The 22,970-nt window shown below is 56.7% G+C and overlaps 5 protein-coding genes across 5 annotated transcripts; 2 read left to right on the forward strand and 3 right to left on the reverse strand.

Moving 5' to 3' along the window:
* Window positions 1–491: 491 nt before the first annotated feature.
* On the reverse strand, window positions 492–5,829 carry B0I36DRAFT_275315 (ABC-2 type transporter-domain-containing protein). Its single transcript, XM_046151372.1, has 2 exons — window positions 994–5,829; window positions 492–935 (listed from the first exon to the last, which is right to left on the reverse strand). Exons 1-2 carry the CDS (start codon window positions 5,378–5,380, stop codon window positions 730–732), a joined length of 4,593 nt encoding a protein of 1,530 aa, XP_046007113.1. The 5' UTR covers window positions 5,381–5,829; the 3' UTR covers window positions 492–729.
* Window positions 5,830–10,873: 5,044 nt separating this feature from the next.
* Window positions 10,874–12,704, forward strand: B0I36DRAFT_333422 (DOPA-like domain-containing protein). Its single transcript, XM_046155217.1, has 3 exons — window positions 10,874–11,209; window positions 11,727–11,809; window positions 12,004–12,704. Exons 1-3 carry the CDS (start codon window positions 10,980–10,982, stop codon window positions 12,348–12,350), a joined length of 660 nt encoding a protein of 219 aa, XP_046007114.1. The 5' UTR covers window positions 10,874–10,979; the 3' UTR covers window positions 12,351–12,704.
* B0I36DRAFT_333425 (expansin-like protein) lies at window positions 12,705–13,501 on the reverse strand. The gene has a single exon (XM_046155218.1). It carries the CDS (start codon window positions 13,261–13,263, stop codon window positions 12,907–12,909), a length of 357 nt encoding a protein of 118 aa, XP_046007115.1. The 5' UTR covers window positions 13,264–13,501; the 3' UTR covers window positions 12,705–12,906.
* Window positions 13,502–14,426: 925 nt separating this feature from the next.
* Window positions 14,427–15,837, forward strand: B0I36DRAFT_387733 (PQ loop repeat-domain-containing protein). Its single transcript, XM_046161202.1, has 2 exons — window positions 14,427–14,592; window positions 14,691–15,837. The coding sequence occupies exons 1-2, from the start codon at window positions 14,530–14,532 to the stop codon at window positions 15,705–15,707; spliced, it is 1,080 nt and encodes a 359-aa protein (XP_046007116.1). The 5' UTR covers window positions 14,427–14,529; the 3' UTR covers window positions 15,708–15,837.
* Window position 15,838: 1 nt separating this feature from the next.
* B0I36DRAFT_434863 (ABC-2 type transporter) lies at window positions 15,839–22,190 on the reverse strand (the record flags this gene model as incomplete). The annotated part of the gene is made up of 3 exons (XM_046162733.1): window positions 15,839–16,179; window positions 16,250–20,760; window positions 22,082–22,190. The coding sequence occupies 3 exons, from the start codon at window positions 22,188–22,190 to the stop codon at window positions 16,150–16,152; spliced, it is 4,650 nt and encodes a 1,549-aa protein (XP_046007117.1). The 3' UTR covers window positions 15,839–16,149.
* Between the last annotated feature and the right edge of the window lie 780 nt (window positions 22,191–22,970).

Below are 22,970 nucleotides of genomic sequence, written 5' to 3' on the forward strand. Positions count from 1 at the left end.
ATACCACACCCATCCACAGCGAGCTTGTCATGTCACGACATAGGGAAGCGGCCCCTAAAACATGATAGCGGACTGCCGCCCCTTCTTCCTCTTCCCCCTCTCTTCTCCCAATGGATCTGGGAAAGATTCAGTCCACAGTAACGTACATATCAATACCGATATCATTACACTTGCATCCATTTTTTAAGAGACCTGGCCAACCCACCACCACCACCCCCACCACCACCCACTTTGGGCTTTGCCCGTTCCCCCCTTCCTCAAAAGTGCGGCTCGCGGACATTACGTTAGGAATTTTTCCAATCTGCAGCAGCAACAACGAACACAAGAAGAGAAGAAGAAAAGAAAAGAATTTTTTTTTTTCCAAACTTGCCACCCCACTCTTTTGAATATCGACATCGAAAACAGCGGCGAACCTTGTAAAAACACAAGCCATGTATTCATTCACTTGCTCGGATGCGTGATGCACATGCGTCACGGCTGATTTCCTTGTTCAGATCAAAGGGAAGAAGCGGTGTTGTACTTGTAAAAGATGGTTTCTCTAAATCATTTACCAAACACTAGACTGCTTTCTGACAGGCCTGGAACTCTTGAGACCTATAAAAGATTGTATCCCAAACGCCGACACATATAATCTATAAAAAAAATGGAAATGGTGCACATGATCTAAACGAGATATTAAACAGATAGTATATACGCGGAAAATTTGCAGACGATCCGGACTCGTCGCGCTCAAGCAGCAGCGTTGCTGCTGCCAGTAGAGTCTGCCGTCTTCTCTCTGGACGTCTCCGGGACAGCCTTTCCGCCCTTCTTGGCGTCGGTCTTATCGGCAGACTTCTTGCCCTTCGGCACGCGAGTGAGCCAGTACAGGAAGAGGGCGCCAAAGATGTTGAAGATGATGAACGCCCAAATAATGCCAAAGTTGCGCCACCGGTCATCTAGAATAATGTTAGCTGGTTGCACACTTCTTTCGCAGCACGAGAGCGTGGTGCTTACCATATGAGATGTTGACCTGAGCCAGGAAGGCGTTGGTGTCGGTGAGTTGGCATAGAGAGCAGTTTGATGTGGCGTCCGGGTTCTGCAGCTCTCCGCCCACCACAGCCGTGTAGCTGGCCAGGTATTCTCCACACGTGGAGGACGGCGGCGGGTTGAACTTGATGAACTCGTTCTCTGCACACGTGACGGGGGCATTGGCGACCGACGTCGACAGAAGACCAGACACCAGATACGTAAAGGGACTGATCCTGTACATGAAGATCCAGAAGCCAGGGAGACTTGCAGGGCCGGCGAGGACACCGCAGAAGATCAGGCAGAGGGAGAACAAGAGGTTGGCGATGTTGCCACCGGCCTCGGCCGTCTCGAAAGCAGCAATAATCATGTCTGTGAATGTGCAGGTGAAGAGCAGGAAGACCCAGATGAAGAGGAAGGCAAGAGCGCCGCGCTCAGTCTGGGCACCAGAGTAGGCGGCATTCTTGTACAAACCGACAGGGTAGTACCAGCACACAAACATGAACACAGACATGAGAGTGTTCCAGGGAATCTCCACAATGATCTGCGACAGCATGAATACCTTCCAGCTGTACACCTTGGACGGGCGCTCGCGAACTTCGTATAGACTTCTCTGGACGACGAAGTGAGGCATGGTCTGTTGGACAAGCTGGCCGAACACCGTGAGGATATTGAAGATGGCAAACATCTGGTTCTGAAGACCCTGCTGAGTGAGGGGAGCGTTCAAGAAGACGAGACCAATGAAGAGGGCGACGGAGATGCAGAGAGCAGCCTTGGCATAAATGTACGACGGCGTGCGCCAGTACTGCTGGAAAACACGGTGGGTGACAGTGGTGAGCTGCTTGAAGAAAGGGGCAGCGTGCTCGCGGAAAGACTGGTCATCTTCCGTGGCGGCAGGACCATCCGGAGCGTCGTCCTTGAGGCGCTGCAACTCGGCTTGCACCGCAGCGTATTCCTCGCTGTCCCGCCAGGTCTGGAACCAGTCGACGTCGGTGTGACTGCCAGGAGCAGCACCAATGGCGTCAAGCATCCATTCGGCAGGGTTGGCGTCTGGAGGACAAGCCGGAGCGCCGTGGCGCTCAAAGTACTTGGTCATGGTCCGGGAGTTTTCGCCAATATCGCCAAAATAAACAGTCCTGCCGCCTTTGGCCAGGAACAACAGGCGATCGAAACGCTGGAAGAGCATAGCAGAAGGCTGGTGAATGGTGCAGAGGATAGCCTGGCCGCTCTTGGTCAGCTTCTCAAGCAGGTCGAGAATGGCCCATGAAGTCTGCGAGTCGAGGCCAGAGGTGGGCTCGTCAACAAAGAGCAACAATGGTGGCTTGGCGGCCAGCTCAACACCGATGGTGAGGCGCTTGCGCTGCTCGACATTGAGACCCTCTCCGAGGACACCGACGACGGCGTCGGCGTATTCTTCCATATCAAGTAGCTTGATAACCTCATCGACGTACGCAAGCTTCTCCTCGCGCGGGACGTCCGCGGGCTGGCGGAGTAGGGCAGAAAAGTTGAGCGCCTCGCGAACGGTAGAGGTCGATAGGTGGAGATCCTGTTGCTGCACGTAGCCAGTCTTGCGCTGGAAAGAGTTGTCTCGAAGCTTGCCATCAACCAGCATCTCACCAGTGATAACACCCATGGTGATACGGCTGGCAAGCGCATCCAAGAGGGTGGTCTTTCCAGCTCCAGAAACGCCCATCAGCGCAGTCAGAGTACCCGGCTTGACCCAGCCATCAACGTGGTCGAGGATGCGACGGTTCTCCTTCTTGATCTTGACATCATAGCAGACATTGTTCCAGTGGAAAACACTCTCGCTGGCGTGGATGTTGGCACCACCCTTCTCGGCACGAGCGCGGCTTGCATTGGTGATGACAGGTCCGACCTTGGCACCCTCTTCATCGTCGCCCTTGCGCTCCTTGAACTGCGCGGGCTTGTGGCCACGACGGAAGACGAGCACCTCGCCCTTGGACTTCTTCTCCGAGACGAGCTCGGCAGCAACAATGTAGGTCATCAAGGAGAAGCTAATGAAGGCAAACATGATGCCCACATTGCGCCACTTGTGCACTGCCTGGTATTGGTAGGCGCTCGTGATGTAGGTGTCACCGTCCACGAAAGGCTGCCCAGGGACGCTGCCGACGGCGCTGCATGCTCGATATTGGTCGGAAATGTTTTCGAAGCCGGGAACCAAGGCGCTGGGCACAAATTGATTGCACTGGAACTGCCGTCCGCTGAACTCGTTGATCATGAACGACTCGAAGGCGTACGCAAGAGGGTCGACGTAGTTGAGCCAGCGACACCACTCAGGCATGTAGGCGATTGGAATGACAAATCCCGTGAAGATGACGAGGTCGAGAATGAGGACGGCAGCGGGTACCATGGCTTGAGACAGGGTTCTCGAGCCGGAGGCAATGGTGCGGAAGATCATGCTCATGACCAGGACAGTGATGAAGGAGAGGAATAGGAAGAAGAAGAAAGCGCCAGGCTCCCGCCGCAGGTTTGTCATGAAGTACAGGACAAGGTTGAAGGCAATGCAGTTGGCGACTTTGTAGGGCAAATCTGTGATCATTGAAGCGACGGCTTCGGCAGCGGGGTGGTACAAGGCATAGCGGCTATGTTTCTCGACGATGGGTCGTTGCGCGTAGAGTGTCAGGATCTCGAGAGCACTGGCGAAAGCGTTCATCAGACAGGCGAAGAAGAGGAGGGCACCACGTTGGAAAAAGCTCGATGTGGTCTGGTCCAGGTTGTAGAACACACTGCCAATGATGAGTGCCATGATGACGTTGCCAATGAGTGCCCCCACAGTCAAGCTGGGATCGCCAATAAGTCTGCGGAATCCACGCCACAGGCAAAGCTTCACCTGCTGGCCAAATGACAGAGTGTATGGCGACTTTGCTCTCTGTGCCTTGGCCTGCTGCTCACGCTTGGCCGTGCGGAAGGCCAAGGCATCTGGGCCGTCAATCGGGTGCTCAGTCTTGTACACCTCGATCTCGGCTTGCAGAGCCTTGTACTCTGCAGACTCCTGCCATGCCTTGGCGAAGTCGTCAGGCGTGCGCGGGGCGCGTCCCTTGAAACCCTCGCGATAGACGCGCTCCAGGGGGCTGGTCATGGACGTGAGGAAGTCGGGAACCGTTTGACGGGCAGGGCACTCAAAGCCGAGGTTGATGAAGTACTGCTTGGCGGCATCTGCGCGGCCAAAGTAGATCTGGCGTCCCTCGTACAGAACGAGGGCCTTGTCGAAGCAGTCGTAGGCCTTCTGGGGCGCCTGGTAGATTGAAACGCAGGCGGTTGTACCAAACAGCTCGGTCTGCGTGCGCAGGGTCTTGCAGAACTCGACAGCGTTGGCGCTGTCGAGACCTCTGGTGCTGTTGTCCCAGCACTGCAGCGGTGCTCTGCTGAGAGCAGCTTCCGAGATGGTGACACGCTTGCGCTCGCCTCCGGAGACACCGCGAACATACTCGTTGCCGACACGTGTGTTGACTGTGTGCGAGATGCCAAACATGGCCATGGTCGTATCGCGGAGGTGCTCGGCATAGGTGTCGGCGTCGACGCCATCGGGCAGCGAGCGCGGGGCGCGGGCCCTGGCGGCGAAGGTCAGGGTGTCGCCGACGGTCAACATGGGGAAGTGGACATCGACCTCGGCGGTGTAAAGCGCCTCACCGCGGTGGTGGGAGTGCATCTCCTTCGCAGAGATACCCTGGTAGTTGAAATACGACTTGTCGTCAATGTAGATACCATTGGTCTCTCCGGAAATGGTCTTGAGGAAAGTCGAGCATCCGGAGCCGGGCGGGCCTAAGACCACCAGCATCTCGCCCTTCCGAACCAACCCGTCAAAGTTGCGGAGGATGTCGATCTTGGTGGGCTTGCTCAGACCGGCTAGCTTGCGGACCAAACCCACGCCTTCCAGAGCGATGTTGCCAACACTCTTTTGGAAGTCAGTGGTCTGGCCAAATCCGTGCACATTCAGGTTCTGGTAGCAGACGCCGGCAGACTTGAAGAGGGATCCGTCGTTCTCCGACATGGCGACAAACGCCTTGGCCCAAGCCCGGGCATTGAAGTTTGGGGAGGCCGGGTTCACGGGAGAATCCTCGGCCGTCTCGAGGAAGGGGTTGACACTGCCGGCACGATGGGAGTGTGATGTATACCGCCGAGCGAGCTCGTGGACAATCGACTCTCTACGCTCAAGCTCCGAGTCGTCCTCTACTTGTGTCTCGTCGCCGGAAGCTGGGTTGAACTCGCGATGAGACGAGTCGCCAGATGTGTTTGTGCCCTTGGCAGCCTCGTCAATGACATCCTGCTCGGACCGGGCGCGGGCGAGAGGGGCACCGCTCGACTGCTCAGTGCGGTCATAGGCCGTAAAGGCCGTGCTCCCCACGAACGCCATTTTGGCGAACCGATCCCTGAGACGTCAGTCGGCTGACGGTGATGATGGTGGTTGGCGGTTGTAAGTCCGGGGTAAGTGGCTCTTCAGGCGGGTGGTCGCTATATCGATGATAGGGTTCTCCTCCAATGCGGTCGAATCTGTGAGGTGAGCAGTGAAACCGTGCGTGACAATGTTGAGAATTGAGGAAGTTGTGGGGAGGCAGGTGTATGGCCGGCGGCAGTTTATGAAGCGCGAGATTAGAGAATAAGTCGAACTATGATGTAAATAGGCGCCAAGCGAAAAAAGTGAAAAAGAAGTCGCCGAGGTGCGGGGGCAATACGGCGGCTGGCCGAATCCGCAGGTTGATGAAAGATCACGGCAACAACAAGCTGGCAGCCGCAGGGAGGTCTGTGGCACAAGAAGAGCAGAGGGTAACAATTCGAACCTCTGGAGCTGAAGCGGCTCTGTTGATAACCGTATGTGTCCGAGAAGAAGCCAGGGACCACTGGCTGGGGCGGGCACTTTTAAAAGGAGAGCGAGGCTCTTCGCAAAAGGTCCCGCGTTCCCGAGGATGGCACACCCGCTGCGCCAGTCAAAGCTGCTCGTTTTCGTACCGCGCGCTCGGGTGCAGGTACCTCCGGACACGCGCATATATACGGCCCCACCTGGGCTAGGGGGTTTGCGGTTTAGGCAGCGCCCCGGCGCCCGCAGACAAAACAAGCACCCGCAGAATCCATCCAACGGGTGCATCACGCGCATTCTTGTTCTCCCCGTGAGCCCGTAGTCCCTCCTGTGCCGCACCCTTAACTCCGCCCACGTTCCTTCGATTGTTCCATACGGGCGCCCAGCAGACGTCAGCACACACTACACAGCATGACGAGAGCTGACGCAACACCAAGTACGTCCCGCCTTCAGTCGCGCCCTATGTGGTCAACCCAGAAAATACAGGGTCTCTTGTCGCCGTTGACGTTTCCAGTGCTGCCCCGGGGCCGTCGATCCTCGAAGAGCCAAGGATGCGGCTCCCGCCATCGCGAAAGTCCCCTTTTCACAGCAGGGTGCTTGAGGATAAACCAGCAAATGTCTACCTCAACCCGTGGCTTGGCCCCCGCGCTGTCACTCAACTTGCTGCTTGTTGTTGTTGCAGGCCCCTTCCCTTACGAGCCACCATCACCGTGCTCGCGAGATGACCTGTCTCGTCAACTTGACCCAAGACAGCATCGGCTTCAGAGGTGGTGTCGCGCTCTTCCGACCAAGAAACAACAGTCGTGTGCATCACCCAGCAGCTCAGCCCGGAAGATGCGGCTATACACGTCTTGGCACAGCTTATGTCCAGCACTGCATCATGACATCCATGTCCAGATCTTTGATACGCTGGCGGGCGCTGAGATGGCCAGGGTCCTCCGGCCGGTTTACGCTTACCTAAAGGCCGCGTGGGTCTCGTACCGCTGGGCCTTGACCTCACTATTCCAATTCATTTCTGCCCGCCGGCCCGGCTGCGCTTGGCAAATCTCGGGAAACAGCAACTGTCCGACAGCCCGCAAACGCAATGCACTACCTGCGCCACGTCAAGGCTCGCGCACCAGAGTTATCAACACAATTGCTCAGGGTTTTCCAGGCAGCATCTTGCATGCCAGCACCGGACCCCCGGGACCGGTGTTTGCGACCCCAGCAGTCCGTACTCCGTACTCCGTACCAGGTCGGCGATTGGCAAATCGGCCGTGCAGCAAGTAAAGATTTCGGCCGAACCATACCGGACGGTGCTGGATACCTACTGGACCCGGCAGCAGTCAGCAACAGTGGTAGCACGGAGCAGCCAGACCCGGACGGAAACAAATGGGCTGCACTTGATCACAATGGTACGAGCATGCTGCATGTGTTGGCGTACCAGTCACTTGCCGTTTTTTTTTGTCTTTGAATCCGGCAGGCTACTATGTAAACAGAGTTGCCTGCCTATTTGGACAGTAAGCCTGACGGATGCTCACTTGCGCATTGACAGACGAGACGCGCGATCAGGCTGTTGTTCCCTGGCTTGTCAGCGGGACCTTGCTTGACAATGGCATGTCGAATGTGGCATGCGTCAGAACCAAAGAGGTGGATCGGGGAAGCCTGTGCTGTCTTACAATCACGCGACATTCGCGGAATAAAGCCACATGTAGAGCAGACGTCTTACCATCTCGGCAGGAGGTACCGAACGCCACAGCTTACTTGGGGGCCTGCTCTATGTCAAATACACCAAACCCGGGGCGGAGCGAGCCATGTATCTGCACCCGAATACCCGAAGCTCCCCTCGCGTTCGGACTCGTACTTGCAATCGTGTGCCAGCAGGGGGGACCAGCAGCCCCACCAAGCGGGGCATCTGGAACGCCCGCACATCATGAGCCAATCTCCCACATCCACACACCCAACCAGGTGGGGGCGCCGCTGCATTGCCTGCCAGGGTTGCCTACAATCTTGTGCCAGTAGGGAGCCGGGACCCTCCAGCACCTTGTTGGTTGGTGACAGGGGCTCAACCCGCATTGGGAGTCACGGTCTCTCAAGCACATGCCAACAATTCACGTCCTTGGGGATTCCCGCCTAGACAATCCATGCGAGGCCACCACCACGCCACGACTGCGCCGGGCAGAGTGCCCCAACAATGTTACACACACAACCCTGGGCGAGATGAGAAACACAAGCATGCCACAGGGCTCTACACATTTCTCAGAACGACGGCAGCTTCGAATGCCGCATTACCACGTGCCAGTCACTCATCAAACGCTAGATTTAAAAAAATAAAAATAAAAAAAAAAGGATTGAAGCACTGGTGGGTGACAAGCGCGATGACATCACTCACTCCTGGCGGCTTCTCCAAGCACGTGTCACGACTCGCCACGGCCACCACAATTGCACAAAAACGCTTCAAGCACAAGTCCTATGGGGGGCCGTCGCTGTCTACGCATCGGCCGGATCCGGACAACGGGCATGTATCAGGAGCGATACACTTCGCAGCTCATAAGGTTGTGCGGGAAACCCCCCTTGAGGCTGGGGAGGGTCTTTGGCCCGTTTTGAGATTCCGTAAACCTTCCGAGGCATCTGGGCCACATTGACATGTTTTGCGGTCCATTGATTCACTCGTCTCGTCCGAGTGATACAGGAGGCTCTGCTGGAGTTGGCTTTATCAGCGATCCAGTCCAACAGCAATGCGCCCTCGCCCTCGTCCTCGCCCTCGCACCAGCAAATCATCCCGCCAGCCGACACGACAATGCTTGGCATACGCATTACATGACCTTTCGCTTGGACATGGCTAGAGTGTACCCAGCCGTCGCAGTGCAGTGCTTGCATGTTTTGCCGGACCCCAGATCGCCTCGACAGGTTGTCTCTAAAGCTGCGCTAGCCTTCGCGGCTAGTGGAAAGCTAGCCAAAAAGTGCGCGTGCCAGTTTTGGACTAGGCCCGGGTAACAAACCCATGCTGACTGATTCCCGCGCGCCTCCGTGCCTAGCGGAGGACCCGAAGAGCAAAGCTGCGGAATGACGTATCATCAGTTTCTCTCCCTTAACGGCGCCCTCTAGGCATCGAACCAAGCTGTTCTCTTCGCTGCAGGAGTTATTGTTTACGAGCTGAAAGAGGAAGGGCTTAGCGAACAACTTTCGCTGCTCTCATTGGGTTTTGAGTCAAGTAGCATCCCTGTTGTGACGGAACAACTAGGTCTCATCCGTGACACATTGCCGTTGCCGTACTTCGTAATTGGATAGGATGAGCAGGTCAAACTCCCAGTCGCCTACTCGGCGTACTTTGCAGTTCGTCCTTGGCCCTGTGTACCATTGACTGGTAGGATCAGAGGTCTCCCTGAATATATACATAATCACATTGCGGTTAGATCCGTATGCAGGACTCTGCATCATTGCGGATGGTTCTGTGCTGGTACGCACAAAGACGGACAGCCGGGAGCCGGGAAAGCCGTTGCCAGAGACCAGGTCGGGGTTTTCATGAGCTTGCGTGACTAAACTAAACTCGCTCCCAATGGGACCACTTCCAAGCCGGATTGGAAATCATTGTTCCAGAAGGCATGCCGTTCTATTCTGTAACTACGTAAAAGGCCACGGATGCACCGAGCTGGCCCCGCCCAGCTACCTACTACGAGCGCGAACGAACTAAGCATTCTGTCGTTGAGCATGTTACTGTATCTGCAAATCGAAGGACGAGGATTTCTCTGTGGTGGTGGCAGACCGCTCGCCCTTGGCCACTCCTCGCTCGAGGGCGAGGCAGCAGGTCAGATTTCGCTGCGGGGAGACTTTGAAGTGATGGTGTGCGAGGCTCCGTAATCAGAATCTCTTTCATGCTGAGGGGAAAGTGTGAAGCCGCCCGGGAGCGAAATATGTCTGGTTCATGCAATAGCATGTATCGATTCTCAGAGCTGGGGTACAGCCGGAAGCTTCGCGATCGCATCACCTTTTTTGTACCCTCTACAGATCGCCACACCCCTTTTCTTTTTTTCTCATCCTGCTACGAAAGGAGTAGACATATCTCAGGTTCAATACCCGCTGGAACTTGTACAGCTATGATCGAGTACGAGCGTTATCCTTGGCCACGGGTTTCAAGATTCTCATGACGCCTCGGCCGACCTTGCAATTCGATGTCGAGACCAGTGTTCTCTTGAATGATCTCACCGGCTTTTCCGGCCGTGTCGAACTTACCTGCGCGCCTACACGCGACCTGATGTGCATGCCAGCGACTCTTCTCCCAGAAGCTGACGATCTGACAGATGCTGCAGTGAATGACCTTCTCCGCATATGTGCTGCTCTTGCACGGATTATGTCTGTCTTGTTTCCCGGGTTGTCTCACTGAGTGAGCTGACCCTTCCACCCCGAAGTACTCGCATAAGCAGACCCTGGGACTCATTCGTGTTAGAACAATCACAGAGCCGAGATTGGCCAGCCCTTGGCTGGCAGGAGCAGCCTGCGCACCAGGTCTGTGAGAACGGGGCTTGTAGCAGAAAAGACGTTGAACGATTAAGGAACCCACGTGAATCGAATTGCGTGGCGAGGGTTTTCGGTCCATGCACAGAAGGTGGTGGCTGCATTGAGCCCGGCCTTGCATTAGATGCCAGACTTTACATTCCTGTCGGACCACTTTTACGTTCTTCATCAGCCATTCTTGATGCACCTGGTACGAGAGGGGTCGAGACGTCCAACTGTATTATATCTAAAGAAAAGGCTGCAGGATCAGCCCATTGTCCGAAACAATTAACTTGTAGGGCCTCTGGTAGTAAGCAAGAGCACGGCATGACCGGCGTGCCAAGGCCAGGACCGCCCTGCCCTGCCGAGCCTGGGCAACAGCGTCGGCAGTTTGCGGGGGAAATGCGGGGCCCGGCCCCGGAGCACGCGATTGCATGACAATTACGTGCCACAGCGCTGAGTGGTATGGATGGATGTGTGGCTTTTAGTCAGGTCCTGGCACGGTTGACAAATCACGATGCCCTCCCTCCAGACCTCAAAATCGCCCTGAGAGCCCGCCGACCCCAAAGAGGCACCTACCAAGGACAGGCACACTGCGCAGACATGCACATACACTTATTCAGCACCAGCATCATCACCACCACCAACCACCACCACAAGCAATAGCAACAATTACAGTCACAGAATGTCCGCCTCGGTCCCTGCATCAGCAATAGCCAAGACACCCGTGCCGACCCGCCCGGTCAGCACATACCCGCCGCCCCTGTCCGGCAAGTACGCCAACCTGCCCCCGCTGCCCGAGGACAAGGCCCCCGACGGCAAGAGCTACGTCAACCCGCCCGCCGCCGACGGCAAGCCCAGCGAGGCGTACGGCAGGTTCACCGCGCCGCTCGACAATGGCATTCGCGGGGGATTGTGAGTGCTTCTTCGTTTTTCCCCCGTTTTTTCCTTTTTCCTTCTTCGTTGTTGTATCGTTTTCCGGCGTGGGTTCCGCGGGACCGGCGTGAAATTTGCCCGATCGAATTGGGCTGGACGAGCCGGCCTGGTATTCTGGTTCAAAACGTGTAGTCTGCTCGCCGCTTTGGCAAGTCGAGAGGAAGCACAGCTCGGCAGACCTGCATGTCTGCATTCGAGATCCGAGCTCGTCCATCTAGACACTCGTTTGCAAATTCGTACACGAGGACGCGGAACCCCCAGCTCGGAAAGGGCGATGTTTGAGGCAGTGACCATTTGTATGGTGCGACGACCAAAACCTCGCAGCAGCCGCTTTGTGCCTAGCTAGCTCCCCGGGGGGCACACATTTCGTTCTTTTTTCTTGTTCTCTTTTCTTCTGATTTGATCGTTGTTATGGAAACGGCCCTTAGAAGGAAGGCCGATGTTGCCGTTGCTGTATTCGTGCTGACCAGTTTCTCATCTTCTCTCTTACACACAGCGACGTGCACATCTACCACGACCCTTCGGACGCAGAACAAGCCGCCTACGCACTGCAGCTATGGGAGCGTATCCGGCGAGAGTGTATGTCGTTTCCCCCTTTTCACCCTCTTTATTCCATGTTTTCCCTTCGCCCGCCTCGCTCGCTCCCGTTCTCAACCTCTACAACAAGTAGCACTATTACCCCCCTTTTACTTAAACCCCCAACCGCTTGCGCAAAGTGTTTCACATCGACAAAGAAAACAAAACTAACCCAAACAAACAAACAAAAACTAAAGTCCCAGAGCTCCGAATCTACCGCTTCTGGCAAGTCCCCATCGGCCCGCACCCGCTGGCCATGTTCGAGGTGAACCTGCACACGCCCGCCCACTTTGGCGCCTTTGTCCCCTGGCTCGCCATCTGGCGAGGCCCCCTGTCGGCTCTGGTCCATCCCAACACCCTGCCGCATAGTGCTCCCGGCGGGGAGGCCGAGGCCGAGGCTGAGGATGAGGGCCGCCGCGAGCTCAGGAACCATACCGAGCGGGCGATGTGGATGGGCGAGAGGCTCGAGCTGTCTACGGCCATCTTTGACAAAATGTCGGAGGCGGCGGCGGCGGCGAGGCAGAAGAAGGACGGACAAGAGTGAGGAAATTGCTGCTGCAGCTGCTGCTTTTTATATCGGAAAAAGGAGAGGCGGTGGTCAGGGTGGCGGCGACTGGCCTTGTCAGACAGTGTTTTGCATTGTGCCGTTGACCTGATATCAGACCCGCACGTCCTTTGTGACAGAGTGCACTCGAAGTTACCGATATTGTAAGAGTCGCTTGTCCAAGGAAGAGGATTAAAGAGCGCATCACTCACCTGTCGACGTCCCTAATTATACAGACCTTGCAGCAAGCTCGAGAAAAGTGTAGAGACAACAATGCCGTCGATTTTTCTAGGGTGTGTATAAGGAGAGTTATATACAAAAGATGCATATAATCATGTGCAAGAAGAGAAAACAAAGGAAAACGGCCAGTGATGGACACATGGCACCACCATAGTCAAGACTCCTCCTCGACCTTTTCTCCCACAATCAACATCCAACAACGTTTTCTTCTCTGTGGTTCGCCCCCGGCACCACACTCCATTCCGCCTTGCTCACCGGCATCCCTCTTAGGTGTTCGCTTTCCAAAATCCCGGGCGAAATTGTCAGTTCAGCCCGCTTAGACGAAAACCCAGCTGGTGCTGACGCGGCCCTCGTCGAGGTTTCCGATCTGCTGGAAGGCCGCGGGGGAGAGGTCAATGTTTCCCTGGGGGCAGCTCATGCACTTATCGACGATGGTGACAACGACGGTCTTGCTGCCGCGGGTGACCTTGGCCTTGCGGCCGCAGATGGAGTCGAGGTTGGGGTTGGGGTGAGTGAAGAAGCTCGGGGCGATGGCGGCGATCAGGTCGTTGCGGTTGTTGGTGCGGCCGCAGGCACCGAGGCCGGGCTCATACCAGGTGGCCTGGCCGGAGTAGGCGGTGGCGGCGGAGGCAAGAGTGGCAGCAGCCAGGACGGTTTGGGTGAAGGAAACCATTTTTGCTGGTGGGGTTTGGGGTTTGTTTTGAAAGGAGGGTGTTTGGCGGCTGCTTTGTTGCGCTGAGAAGCTGGTTGGGAGAAGGAGTGGTGGTTGAGGCAAGGAGTGACTGAGTAATGAAGCTGATGCTGTGTGAATCCAAGTGGTGGTGATCGTGGGGGTTCGACAGCAGTTTTATACTTGACGTCGTGGGCGCGATTCGTCGTGATGAAGGCGGACTGCCCGTCGCGAGCAGGCTCATTTGGAAAAGTTGGACTGCTGTATTCCACCATGGCTTCTAGAAGGCCACGCCCCAGCCCGCCTTCGGCCATTGTGATTGATGATGACGACGACGAGATGTCGACGATGCATACCATGAAGCTGAGTGTCTGACATTGAGCATTGACCACGGACGGGGCACTGGAAGTGGTTGTGATGGTGGCACATCCAAGCATATCCGCTTTGGGATACAGGGACCCTTGGGGGCTACGTTGCATCCATGGCCGGCCAGGGTCAAGGTGAGCAGAGCCCCAGAGCTGCCAGCAAAGTGATGCTCACCTCGCCTCACCGTAGCAGGACGGGCATTGGACAACTGGCGCGTCGCATCCGTGATGGGCCAGCCCCCTTCGAGAGCTGCCTCGTGGCGGGAGAGAGCCCAGCTCGTCGGGTAAGCCGCAGGCTGGCGCCCGGGAACGTCCATTTCCAGGGCCGCCTAGTCATTGCCTTGGCACCCCATGAAGCGGCCACTCAGCAGATGCAATCGGACTCGTATAGTGTACTAATCCAGGGTCGTCGATAATGCCGGTGCGGGCCGTTACCTGGTGGCGCCGTGTAGCGCTGGCACAATGACAGGCAAGCCGTCGTCTCAATCCGCCGTTCCACTCCGCCCGACCTGACGGGACAGTTGGTGCCAGGACGGTCAGTCCACTGGCAGTAACGCCGTCACAGGACAGGGCCTACCGTCCTTTCAGCTCTTTCAGGGCATGTCGCACGACAGACACGCCTGCAGGTACGCACCCGCCGTTTCCGGGTTGCACCTGCCGTCGTCTGCTCTTCCGCGGACTGCCCGGCCACGGAGCCGCCGCAACTGCCCCGCTGCCATCACTCGGCGCTGCTGCACCACCACCGCCGCCCCAGACCCCGGTCCCTGGAGCCGACCGACCTCGTCGCACCTGCCTGCCTCTCTGATACGCAGTGCCCAACCCGCACGTCGTCCCAAGCGCACAGCGCACAACGCCATGTAGCATCAAAAATGATGGTGCCGGCCAGCTCTCTCCCCACATCACCATGGACAACCCTGTCGCCGCCAACATCCTCGGCACCGCCGGCGCCGTATGCTGGTCTGTCCAGGCAAGTACAGCCGTCTCAGTACCACTTCCAATCCTCTCTCCCGCCTCACATGCGGTCACAATGTCACTTGGTTCCTAACAAAACCCGCCGCCCGACAGCTCATCCCCCAGATCATCACAAACCACCGCCGCCACCACGCCGATGGCGTCCAGCCCACCATGATGCTCCTCTGGGCCCTCGCCGGCCTGCCCCTCGGCGTCTACAACATTGCCCAGGGCTTCAACGTCGCCCTCCAGGTCCAGCCCCAGCTGCTCACCTTTCTCAGCCTGGTCACCTGGGCGCAGTGCAAGTACTACGGGCCTGCCGCCGGCTCTCAGAAACGAGATGAGGAAGAGGAGCAGGAGGTGGAGGCTGCTACTGACTCTGCTACTGCTGCTGGTTCTGCCCATGTTCATGGTCACAGTCGTGGCAACGTTGATGATGACCGTGCTGCTGATGATGTTGTCACCAGCCCTAACGTGGTCCGCCCACATTCACCCATCCCTTCCACCACCACCGCCAATATACCACCACGAACACCAGTCACCTCCCATTCCCAGTCCACACCAGAAACGACGTCCCCCGAGAGCCACCGGCGCTGGCCGCTATGCCCACACATCCTCCTCGTAACCTCTGCCATCGCCCTCGCCCTCGGCGGGATACAGGCGGGCCTCGTCTTTGCTCTAAGGCACTACACCACCACCACCACCACCAGCAATACCACCACCACAACAACCACAAAAGCCCCCCTGACGGCATGGCCGTACACCCTCATGGCCATCCTCTCGGCCCTGCTCCTCAGCGCCGGCGTCCTCCGCCACTACTGGGACATCTACACGACCCGCACCGTGCGCGGGATATCCTTCCTGTTCGTCGCCATCGACGCCCTGGGCGACCTGACCTCCCTGCTCTCGCTCTTCTTCGAGGTCCGCCGCGGCACCCGGGACGCCGAAGCCCAGGGCCAGGGCACAAGCGAGGGCGTGGATGTGCTCGGCATCGTCATCTACGGGTCCGAGCTCGTCCTTTGGATCGGGGTCATGGCTTGTGGCGTCGTCTTCAATTTGAGGCCCTGGCTGCTGAGGCGCAAGAGGCGCGGACGAAGAAGGAGAGGAGAGGGCAACGCAGACAAAAGCTGAGGGAGATATTTGGTCAAAGCCGGCCGGGGTCGGGATGCTTATGCCACTCATAATCACTAAACATCGAGAACTGCGGTGCGCCACACTTGTATGCACTTCGGGGAGCACATCAGTACCATCATCATTGCTCAACCGCCAATGTCAAAACGACTCTCTTATTTGATTATTGGATCAGTGTCGACCCTCGTATGCTGCGAGTACCGTATCTAGTCATCCGTAGACCATTATGAAAATATAGAGAATGATATGTAAAGCGAAGACAGGAAAAAAAATATCTAGTGATAGGCTTTTATGTTCTAAAACAAAATGCGGAATCGCGCAATGCCCCGGCGCTGTAAAGAGAGTTTAACACTGCATTAGCTAGCGTAATGCAGGCCAGAAGAGGAACATGCTCGTATCCTCGTGAGAAAAAATCAAACGTCACGACACCAGACCTGGTACTCTATCGTCGATTGAAGTTCAGGAAGCGTCCCTAGAACAACACATGTTAGTCTCAAGTGGCAACAAATGCAAAACCCAGTTTGTGGGGCGGCAAGACTTACCGCCAAGAGCAGAATCGCCAGGTTACTGAAGATGAAGGCGGCAAAGATGCCGAGATCTCTCCAACGGTTGCTGAACTCAAAGCCAAGCGGCTCGTAAAACTGATTGCCAATCTTGTAGGCACAGTACTCGCAAGCACTCGTGGCATTGTTGACAAGGTAGCCGAGGCCACCCGAGCTGAAAAACGGTTCCATATACTCGCCGCAGGATTCGCCGCCAGGAGCATTGAAGTGTTGGAGCTCGCCTGATCTGCAGACGACAGGAAGACCCTCGAGAGCGGTGGTGACTGTGCCACCAATCAAACGCGTGAAAGGGTCCAGCTGGTACAACCAGGCCTTCCAGAAACCAGGCATCTGAGGATAGGGGATTGTGACACCACAGAAGAGCGCAAAGGTGATGACGATGAACGGGTCGTACTGGCAGGCGATGAAGGCTGACGGAGAGATGGCAGCAAGGACCTGACCCAGAGTGATGGCGAACAGCTCCGTGATCAAGATCATGAAGAACTGGTAACCCGCTCTCACACTCTCATACTGGAACCCAGGCATGTAGTAGAGCGGCAGGAAGAACAGAACAGCGCAAAGAATCGAGTACGGCATCTCGGCGACAATCATGGTGACCGTGAACGTCAAGCTGCTGTACATTTTGCTGGACTGCTCCCGGAAGAAAATGGCACGCTTGATAACCCACATAACCTCGGCTTGTGTCATGACAAGCGCAGGCAAGACGGTAATCTGGAACATGACGAAGACCTTGTTCTGCAGAGACGCACGAGAGTCGTCGAGTTGTAGGTAGGTGAGACCAGTAAGGATAGCGATGGCAACGTGGTTGAAAACACGAGTGAACAGATAGTTGGGGGACCGCCACAGGGACAGGTTCATGCGGCGCATGACCGTCCTAAGCTGGTGCGACAGCGTCGATGCATATTCGCGCTCCAGGGCGTGATCGATCTGCAAGTCCGCGGCCTGACGTTCGGACTTGAGCTGAGAAATGGTGTCCTTGACATTAGCAAGCTCGGGGCTGTCTGCCCAGATATCAGCCCAGTCACGATCGCCAAAGCGAGGACGGCTGCCGGCACCAATGGCCTCGAGCATGAACTCGGCAATGTTGTCAGACTCTCCAGCAACGGCGCCATGCCGGGCCAGATAATCACGGAGAACATAAGCATCGCTGCCGATATCGCCAAAGTAGACACACTGGCCACCACGTTGCAGTAGCAGCAACCGGTCAAAGTTCTCGAACAGAGCGGCGTTGGGCTGGTGGATGGTGCACAGAATGGCCTGGCCAGCACCCGCAAGCTTCTTGAGGAAACGGACAATGTTGAAGGCGCTCTGGCTGTCAAGACCAGACGTCGGCTCATCCAAGAACAGTAGCAGCTCCGGCTTGGCAGCAAGCTCGACACCAATGGTGACACGCTTGCGCTCCTCAACAACCAAACCGAACTCGGGGTATCCAATGATGGCATCTGCGATATCCTCCATCTCAAGCAGGGCAATGATTTCCTCGACGTACGCATACTTCTCCTCCTGAGGAGTGGTCATGGGTTGTCTCAAGTCAGCCGAGAAGCGCAGAGCCTCACGGACGGTCTGGGTGGGATCGTGCATGTCGAGCTGTTCAGCGTACGAGGTTGATCGCTGGAATTCTTTGCCAGGTTTGAGGCCGTCGACCAGGATATCACCAGAGATGACACCGATGTTCTTGCGAGCAGCCAGCACGTCCAGAAGCGTCGTCTTGCCGGCACCGGAGGCACCCATGAGGGCAGTAAGCTGGCCAGGCTTGCAGTAGCCGTAGACATTATTCAGCAAACGACGAGTGCCACCAGGGACTGGTACATCGTAGTTGAGGTTCTCCCAGGTCAGGACGCTGGCAGATTCGATCTTCATGGTCTTATCTTGGCCTTCGCGTCGCGACTTCTGACGGGCAAGACGATGCTTTTGCAGCTCCGCGTTGAGCTTCTTACGCTCCTCATTGGGTTTGGCGTATGTGCGGAAAGTGTTGCCACCCATGCCATGGTTGAGGACCTCACCGAGAATGACATTGGCCGCAAGGAAGAAGATGATGATGGCGATGATGATACCAAAGTTGCGCCAGAGATCCTCGGGCGCATACTGGAAGGCCTGGGATATGTATGCGCCTCCATCGACCTGATCGGTACCAGGCGTGGATCCGGGGAGCGTGCAGACTTGATTGTTGATGTCGCCGTAGCCAGGGCCTGACGGGATGAGAGATTCGGCCGAGCAGGTGAGCGTGTTGCGTCCAAATTCGTTCGCCATGAGGGCAGCAAACGCTAAGCCCAGTGGGTTGATCCAAAAGATCCACCGCAGCCATACCTGCTGGTTCTGATACTGGATGAGGTAACCAGATGTCAGAATGAGCAGCGTGATGGAGACGACGGCGAACTTGATGGCGTAATCAAAGTCCGGACTTAGACAACCAATGATGCGGAAGAACAGCGTCATAGCTATGTTGCCGACCAAGATCATAAGGTAGAAGGTGAAGAAGGCACCCGCAGTCCTTGTCAGGTTAGTCATGAAATACACAATGATGGAGAACACCAGGATCTGCACAGCTGAGAAGGCGGCGTCGACAAAGATTTGCGCAATCCACAAGGCCGAGGGCCGATGGAACGCATAAGCCTTGTGCTTGTTCACGATGGGGCGGCCTGTCATAGTTGACCCGAGCTCCGAGAAGGCCTGGAATGCGTTGAACAGGAGACTGATGAAGAGAAGACCACCCTTGCTGAAGGCGCTGGCTGAGGTTTGACCGAGGTTGAGATAAAGAGTACCGAGGACGATGGCGATGACAATGGCACGAAGCCAGGAGAGGGAAAGACTGAGCTTGTCCTGCATCTTGAGGACGAACTGACGTTTCATGATGGCCCAGACTTGCAGGTGGAAGCCGACACCGTAGACGGAACGCTTAGCGCCGCCCCGCTTGCTCTCCCGAACTGCCGTCTGGAAATCATTGTGCTTGGCCGACTCGTGCTCGAGCTGTGTCTTGTAGCTGGCCATCTCCTCGTTCAGGCGAGCAGCAATAGCAGACTTATTAAAGGCCTCAGCCAGGGTCTCTGCGCTGTGCGGCGCGTTCTCGGGTGAGTACCCGTCGGCATAGTCACGCTCGAACTCGTCAGTGCAGCCAGTAACATAATCAGGCGTGGTTTGCCGGGGGCGAGGCAGGAATCCGAGGCCTTCAAAATAGGCGCGAGCCTCGGAAGCTGGTCCAAAATAGACCTGCTTGCCAGAGTCAATGACGAGCACCTTGTCGAACTGCTTGTAGATGTTCTCAGACGCCTGGTACAGGGAGACAAAAGTCGAAGTCTGATACAGGTTGGTCTGGATGCGCAAGGACTTGGCAAAATCGAGGGCGGTACTGGCATCAAGGCCACGCGTGCTGTTGTCCCAGGACAGAATACAGGCATTGGTGATCATCATCTCCGCGATAGAGACACGCTTGCGCTCACCGCCAGAGACACCACGGACGAGAGCATCACCGACGACGGTGTTGCGCGTGTGCTCAATGTTGAACATCTTGAGCAGCATTGTGATGACATCCTCCTTGAACTGCTTCTTCGTTGTGCCGGCGGGCAACTTGTTCGGCACCTTGACGTCGAGGGCGAAGCCAAGAGTCTGCCCCACACTCAGAGTTGAGTGGTGAATGTCGTCCTCCTGGTTGTAAACGGCCTCGCCTCGGTATTGCTTGAACTCATCAGCAGTCCACGGGCCGTACAAGACGTCACCCGAGACGCTGGTGTATCCATGACGCTGGTTGGCAATATTCTTCAAGAACGTGGTGCAGCCTGAGCCAGGCCGCCCGAGGACGAGCACCATCTCACCGGGTTTGACGACACCCTTGAAATTGTCAAGAAGGGTGGCCTCCTCGAAGCTGAAGCCCTTTCCGAAAAGGCCCATGATTGGGGTCCAGAAATTGAAAAAGTTCTTGAACGCATCCGGGAAGGTCTGCACATAGTTGGTCATGCCACCCATGCCCTTGACAGTGAGCTTGTCCCAGTAGACGCCAATGTGCTTTGGCTTGATGCCGGCCTCCTGCTGGGCAGCGAGTCCACCACGCAGAGTAGCTTCGAGGTCGAACAGTTCCTCGGTGCTGTCAGACTCGTCTGCACCAGTCCTGTTAGATTTGACCTTCTCCACATCTACGCCCTTCTGGCTCTGCCGGCTTTGAACACGGCTGATGCGTGAGAGACCAGAGATCTCACGCTGGAGCTCGGCGAAGTCGGCTGTTGCACGCTCAATGTTCACGCCACCTTGTGCGTTGGAGAATCCACTGGGGTTTGCCTGTCTGGCTCTCTCGCGCTCTTCTTCTGGCGAAATTGTAGCCACGGATGCGGAAGAGCTGGAAGTTGGCTCAGAAGCCGGGCTGGCCCCAGTCTCCTTGAGCTCAGCAGCAGGCGCCGCCGCAGCCTCATGCTGCTTTTCCAGATCTCTCTGGTCCGCCATTATGGCTGTGCGATCCCCCACAAGAGGCGGCGATGGGTGAGATGCGTCGTCCTTGGTTGCTGCGTTTGTCGGTGTTGCTTATCGAATTTGAGCGTTGATGTGCCAAAGCTCAAGCTGCACCAAAGGCCAGTGAAATTGGGCGTAGAAGGGGGATTTGACCGTAGCTGGGGCGTTACTGGCTGTGATGCCGTTCTCGAATCACCAGGGGGCTTTGTGTCGGTAGGATTTCCTGTGGAATCGGAGCTTATATTGCACAAAGTTGTCGGGGAAGGGCTGTGAGGTGCGTTGCCGTGGGGAACCCTGGGTGGTAAATAAAGGAACGAGACACACCACGAGGCAGCCGCAAAAAAAGGCGAGCCGTTGTGGTATTAGAAAGCAGGAATGACTAGAAGAAAGGGCCCAATTGGGAGGGGACGCTCGGTGGGAGCACGAGATGCTGGTGGAAGCCTGGGAAAAAGAGGGCAGCAGCACAGCACGAGAGGAGACAAGGCGGGAGGGACGCCGCTGATGAGATAGTGTGCGGCATCGCAGGTCTCTGGACAAAAAAAACCGGGCTCAGGAGCGCAGTTGCTGGCCCATTGAGGATTATCAAGCAGGACCCACCACCACCTGCCGGGGACGCGCCACGCCGCGCAGGGAAAGAGCGCTGCACTGCAGCCTGTGGGGCATCGTGAATCTGAGATGGGATACATACCACTGATGGGACGCCGCCCACCAAGCGGGCTCCACTCCTTCCCCGTCGACATCGTAGGGTCATCGGCCAGAGCACATCATCGTCACCACCGGCAGGGAGTCTGGCTGCTGTGGTGCACAGTCACAAGTGGTCGGGCGCAGCGTCGCCATGCCACTGGTGATTTGGAATGCAATCACACTTGCAGCCAGCCAGGCATGCAGAATGCAGCATGCAGCATGCAACCATGCAGCACATCCGCATGCCCACGCACGCAGACTGCGCCCTTGGTGACCCGACGCCTCTCCCGCAGCTCCCCTATCAATCGCCGTCTGGGGCTCATATCACGGAATGCGGAGTCGGCACGAAAAAGACCTATCGCCATTCGCTGACAATCATCCGCGGGCGAGCGCACTGCTGAGAAACCCGACCGCAGCACGCCAAGCAGGATCCACCACCCGACGGCCCTGAAGGATGCCCAGTCACAATAACCGAACTGAGGCCCCGGCAGATGTAACTCTGGCACGACACACCGCGCCTGGTCGCCCCGGCCAGTCTGCCGAGCTGAGCGGCGAGCCGAATGGAGCTAAAGCGGCAGACCAGCATCCTGTCAACAGTCAAGCACCCTGTCAAACACCCTATCAGAATCATAACCACGTTCTTTGACACAGCCTCAAGGCAGGGACTTTTGCACCAACCATCCATCTCACCTTCGACGTTGAAGCTGCTGCCGCGAGTCTTGTCGACAGGTCCAAACGAACTCCAGTCGTCACCATCAGAGCCAAGCCGCCAAGTTGCGTCGCCGGCTCCACGTCTCATGAATGAGTGCCAGGGCTGTTAAGTCCGCTTCTCCGTCCTAGACCCGTGGCAAAGCTCAAAACTCTGCTGGACTTTCGATGTGCGCTAGCTCGTTGTCGTCCAAACCCCTGACTAGCGCACACAAGCACAACAACACGCTACCCATCCCACCTTGACTCAGCTTTTTCGCCGCCGCTTGTGCATGGTATGGGCCATCTCCTGGGGCATGCAACCGGCCCAATAGCTGACCGTCCACCTGGCCAGACTGCAAATCGTGCAAACAACCTTGCCTCAGAGCTCCCGTACGGACGGTCTCGAATCCAGGACCATCAGACCCTGATCAAGGGGCAAATAAGCACGCGTCTAGTGCCCCGTCGTGCTGCATGCTACATCTTGATAGTGGGGATACGAACGGGACTCCCTGGCTTGCCCATCGGGCTTCGGACAATAAGTGGAGGCGCCCTGAGATTAGGGTCCTGCGAAGTTTGATGCTGCGGGCCGTAGCAGCCCTGACCTGGGCGGGCGGCGTTCCGCCGCCCAGGGGGAAACGGCTGTGGCGGGCGTGACACCCTGGCACGCCACGGTATCACCTCTTGCGCAGCATGTCTTCGCCAGAGGGTGACGTCGAGTGCCAGCTTAAGTCGGCGTGATTTCTCAGCACGACGGCACGTTCGACGGGAGACAATCCGGACCAGGCGTCACGCCGAAAAGCCTCTGCGTGTCCCCGGGGCCGATATGGTGGTTTCGCGGGGCAGGCACTAAGATCGATTCACTATGATTCATCGCCGGCTAGTGAACCCG

Source organism: Microdochium trichocladiopsis, assembly GCF_020744255.1.
Source record: "Microdochium trichocladiopsis strain MPI-CAGE-CH-0230 chromosome Unknown B0I36scaffold_10, whole genome shotgun sequence".
Taxonomy (NCBI): Eukaryota; Fungi; Ascomycota; class Sordariomycetes; order Xylariales; family Microdochiaceae; genus Microdochium; species Microdochium trichocladiopsis.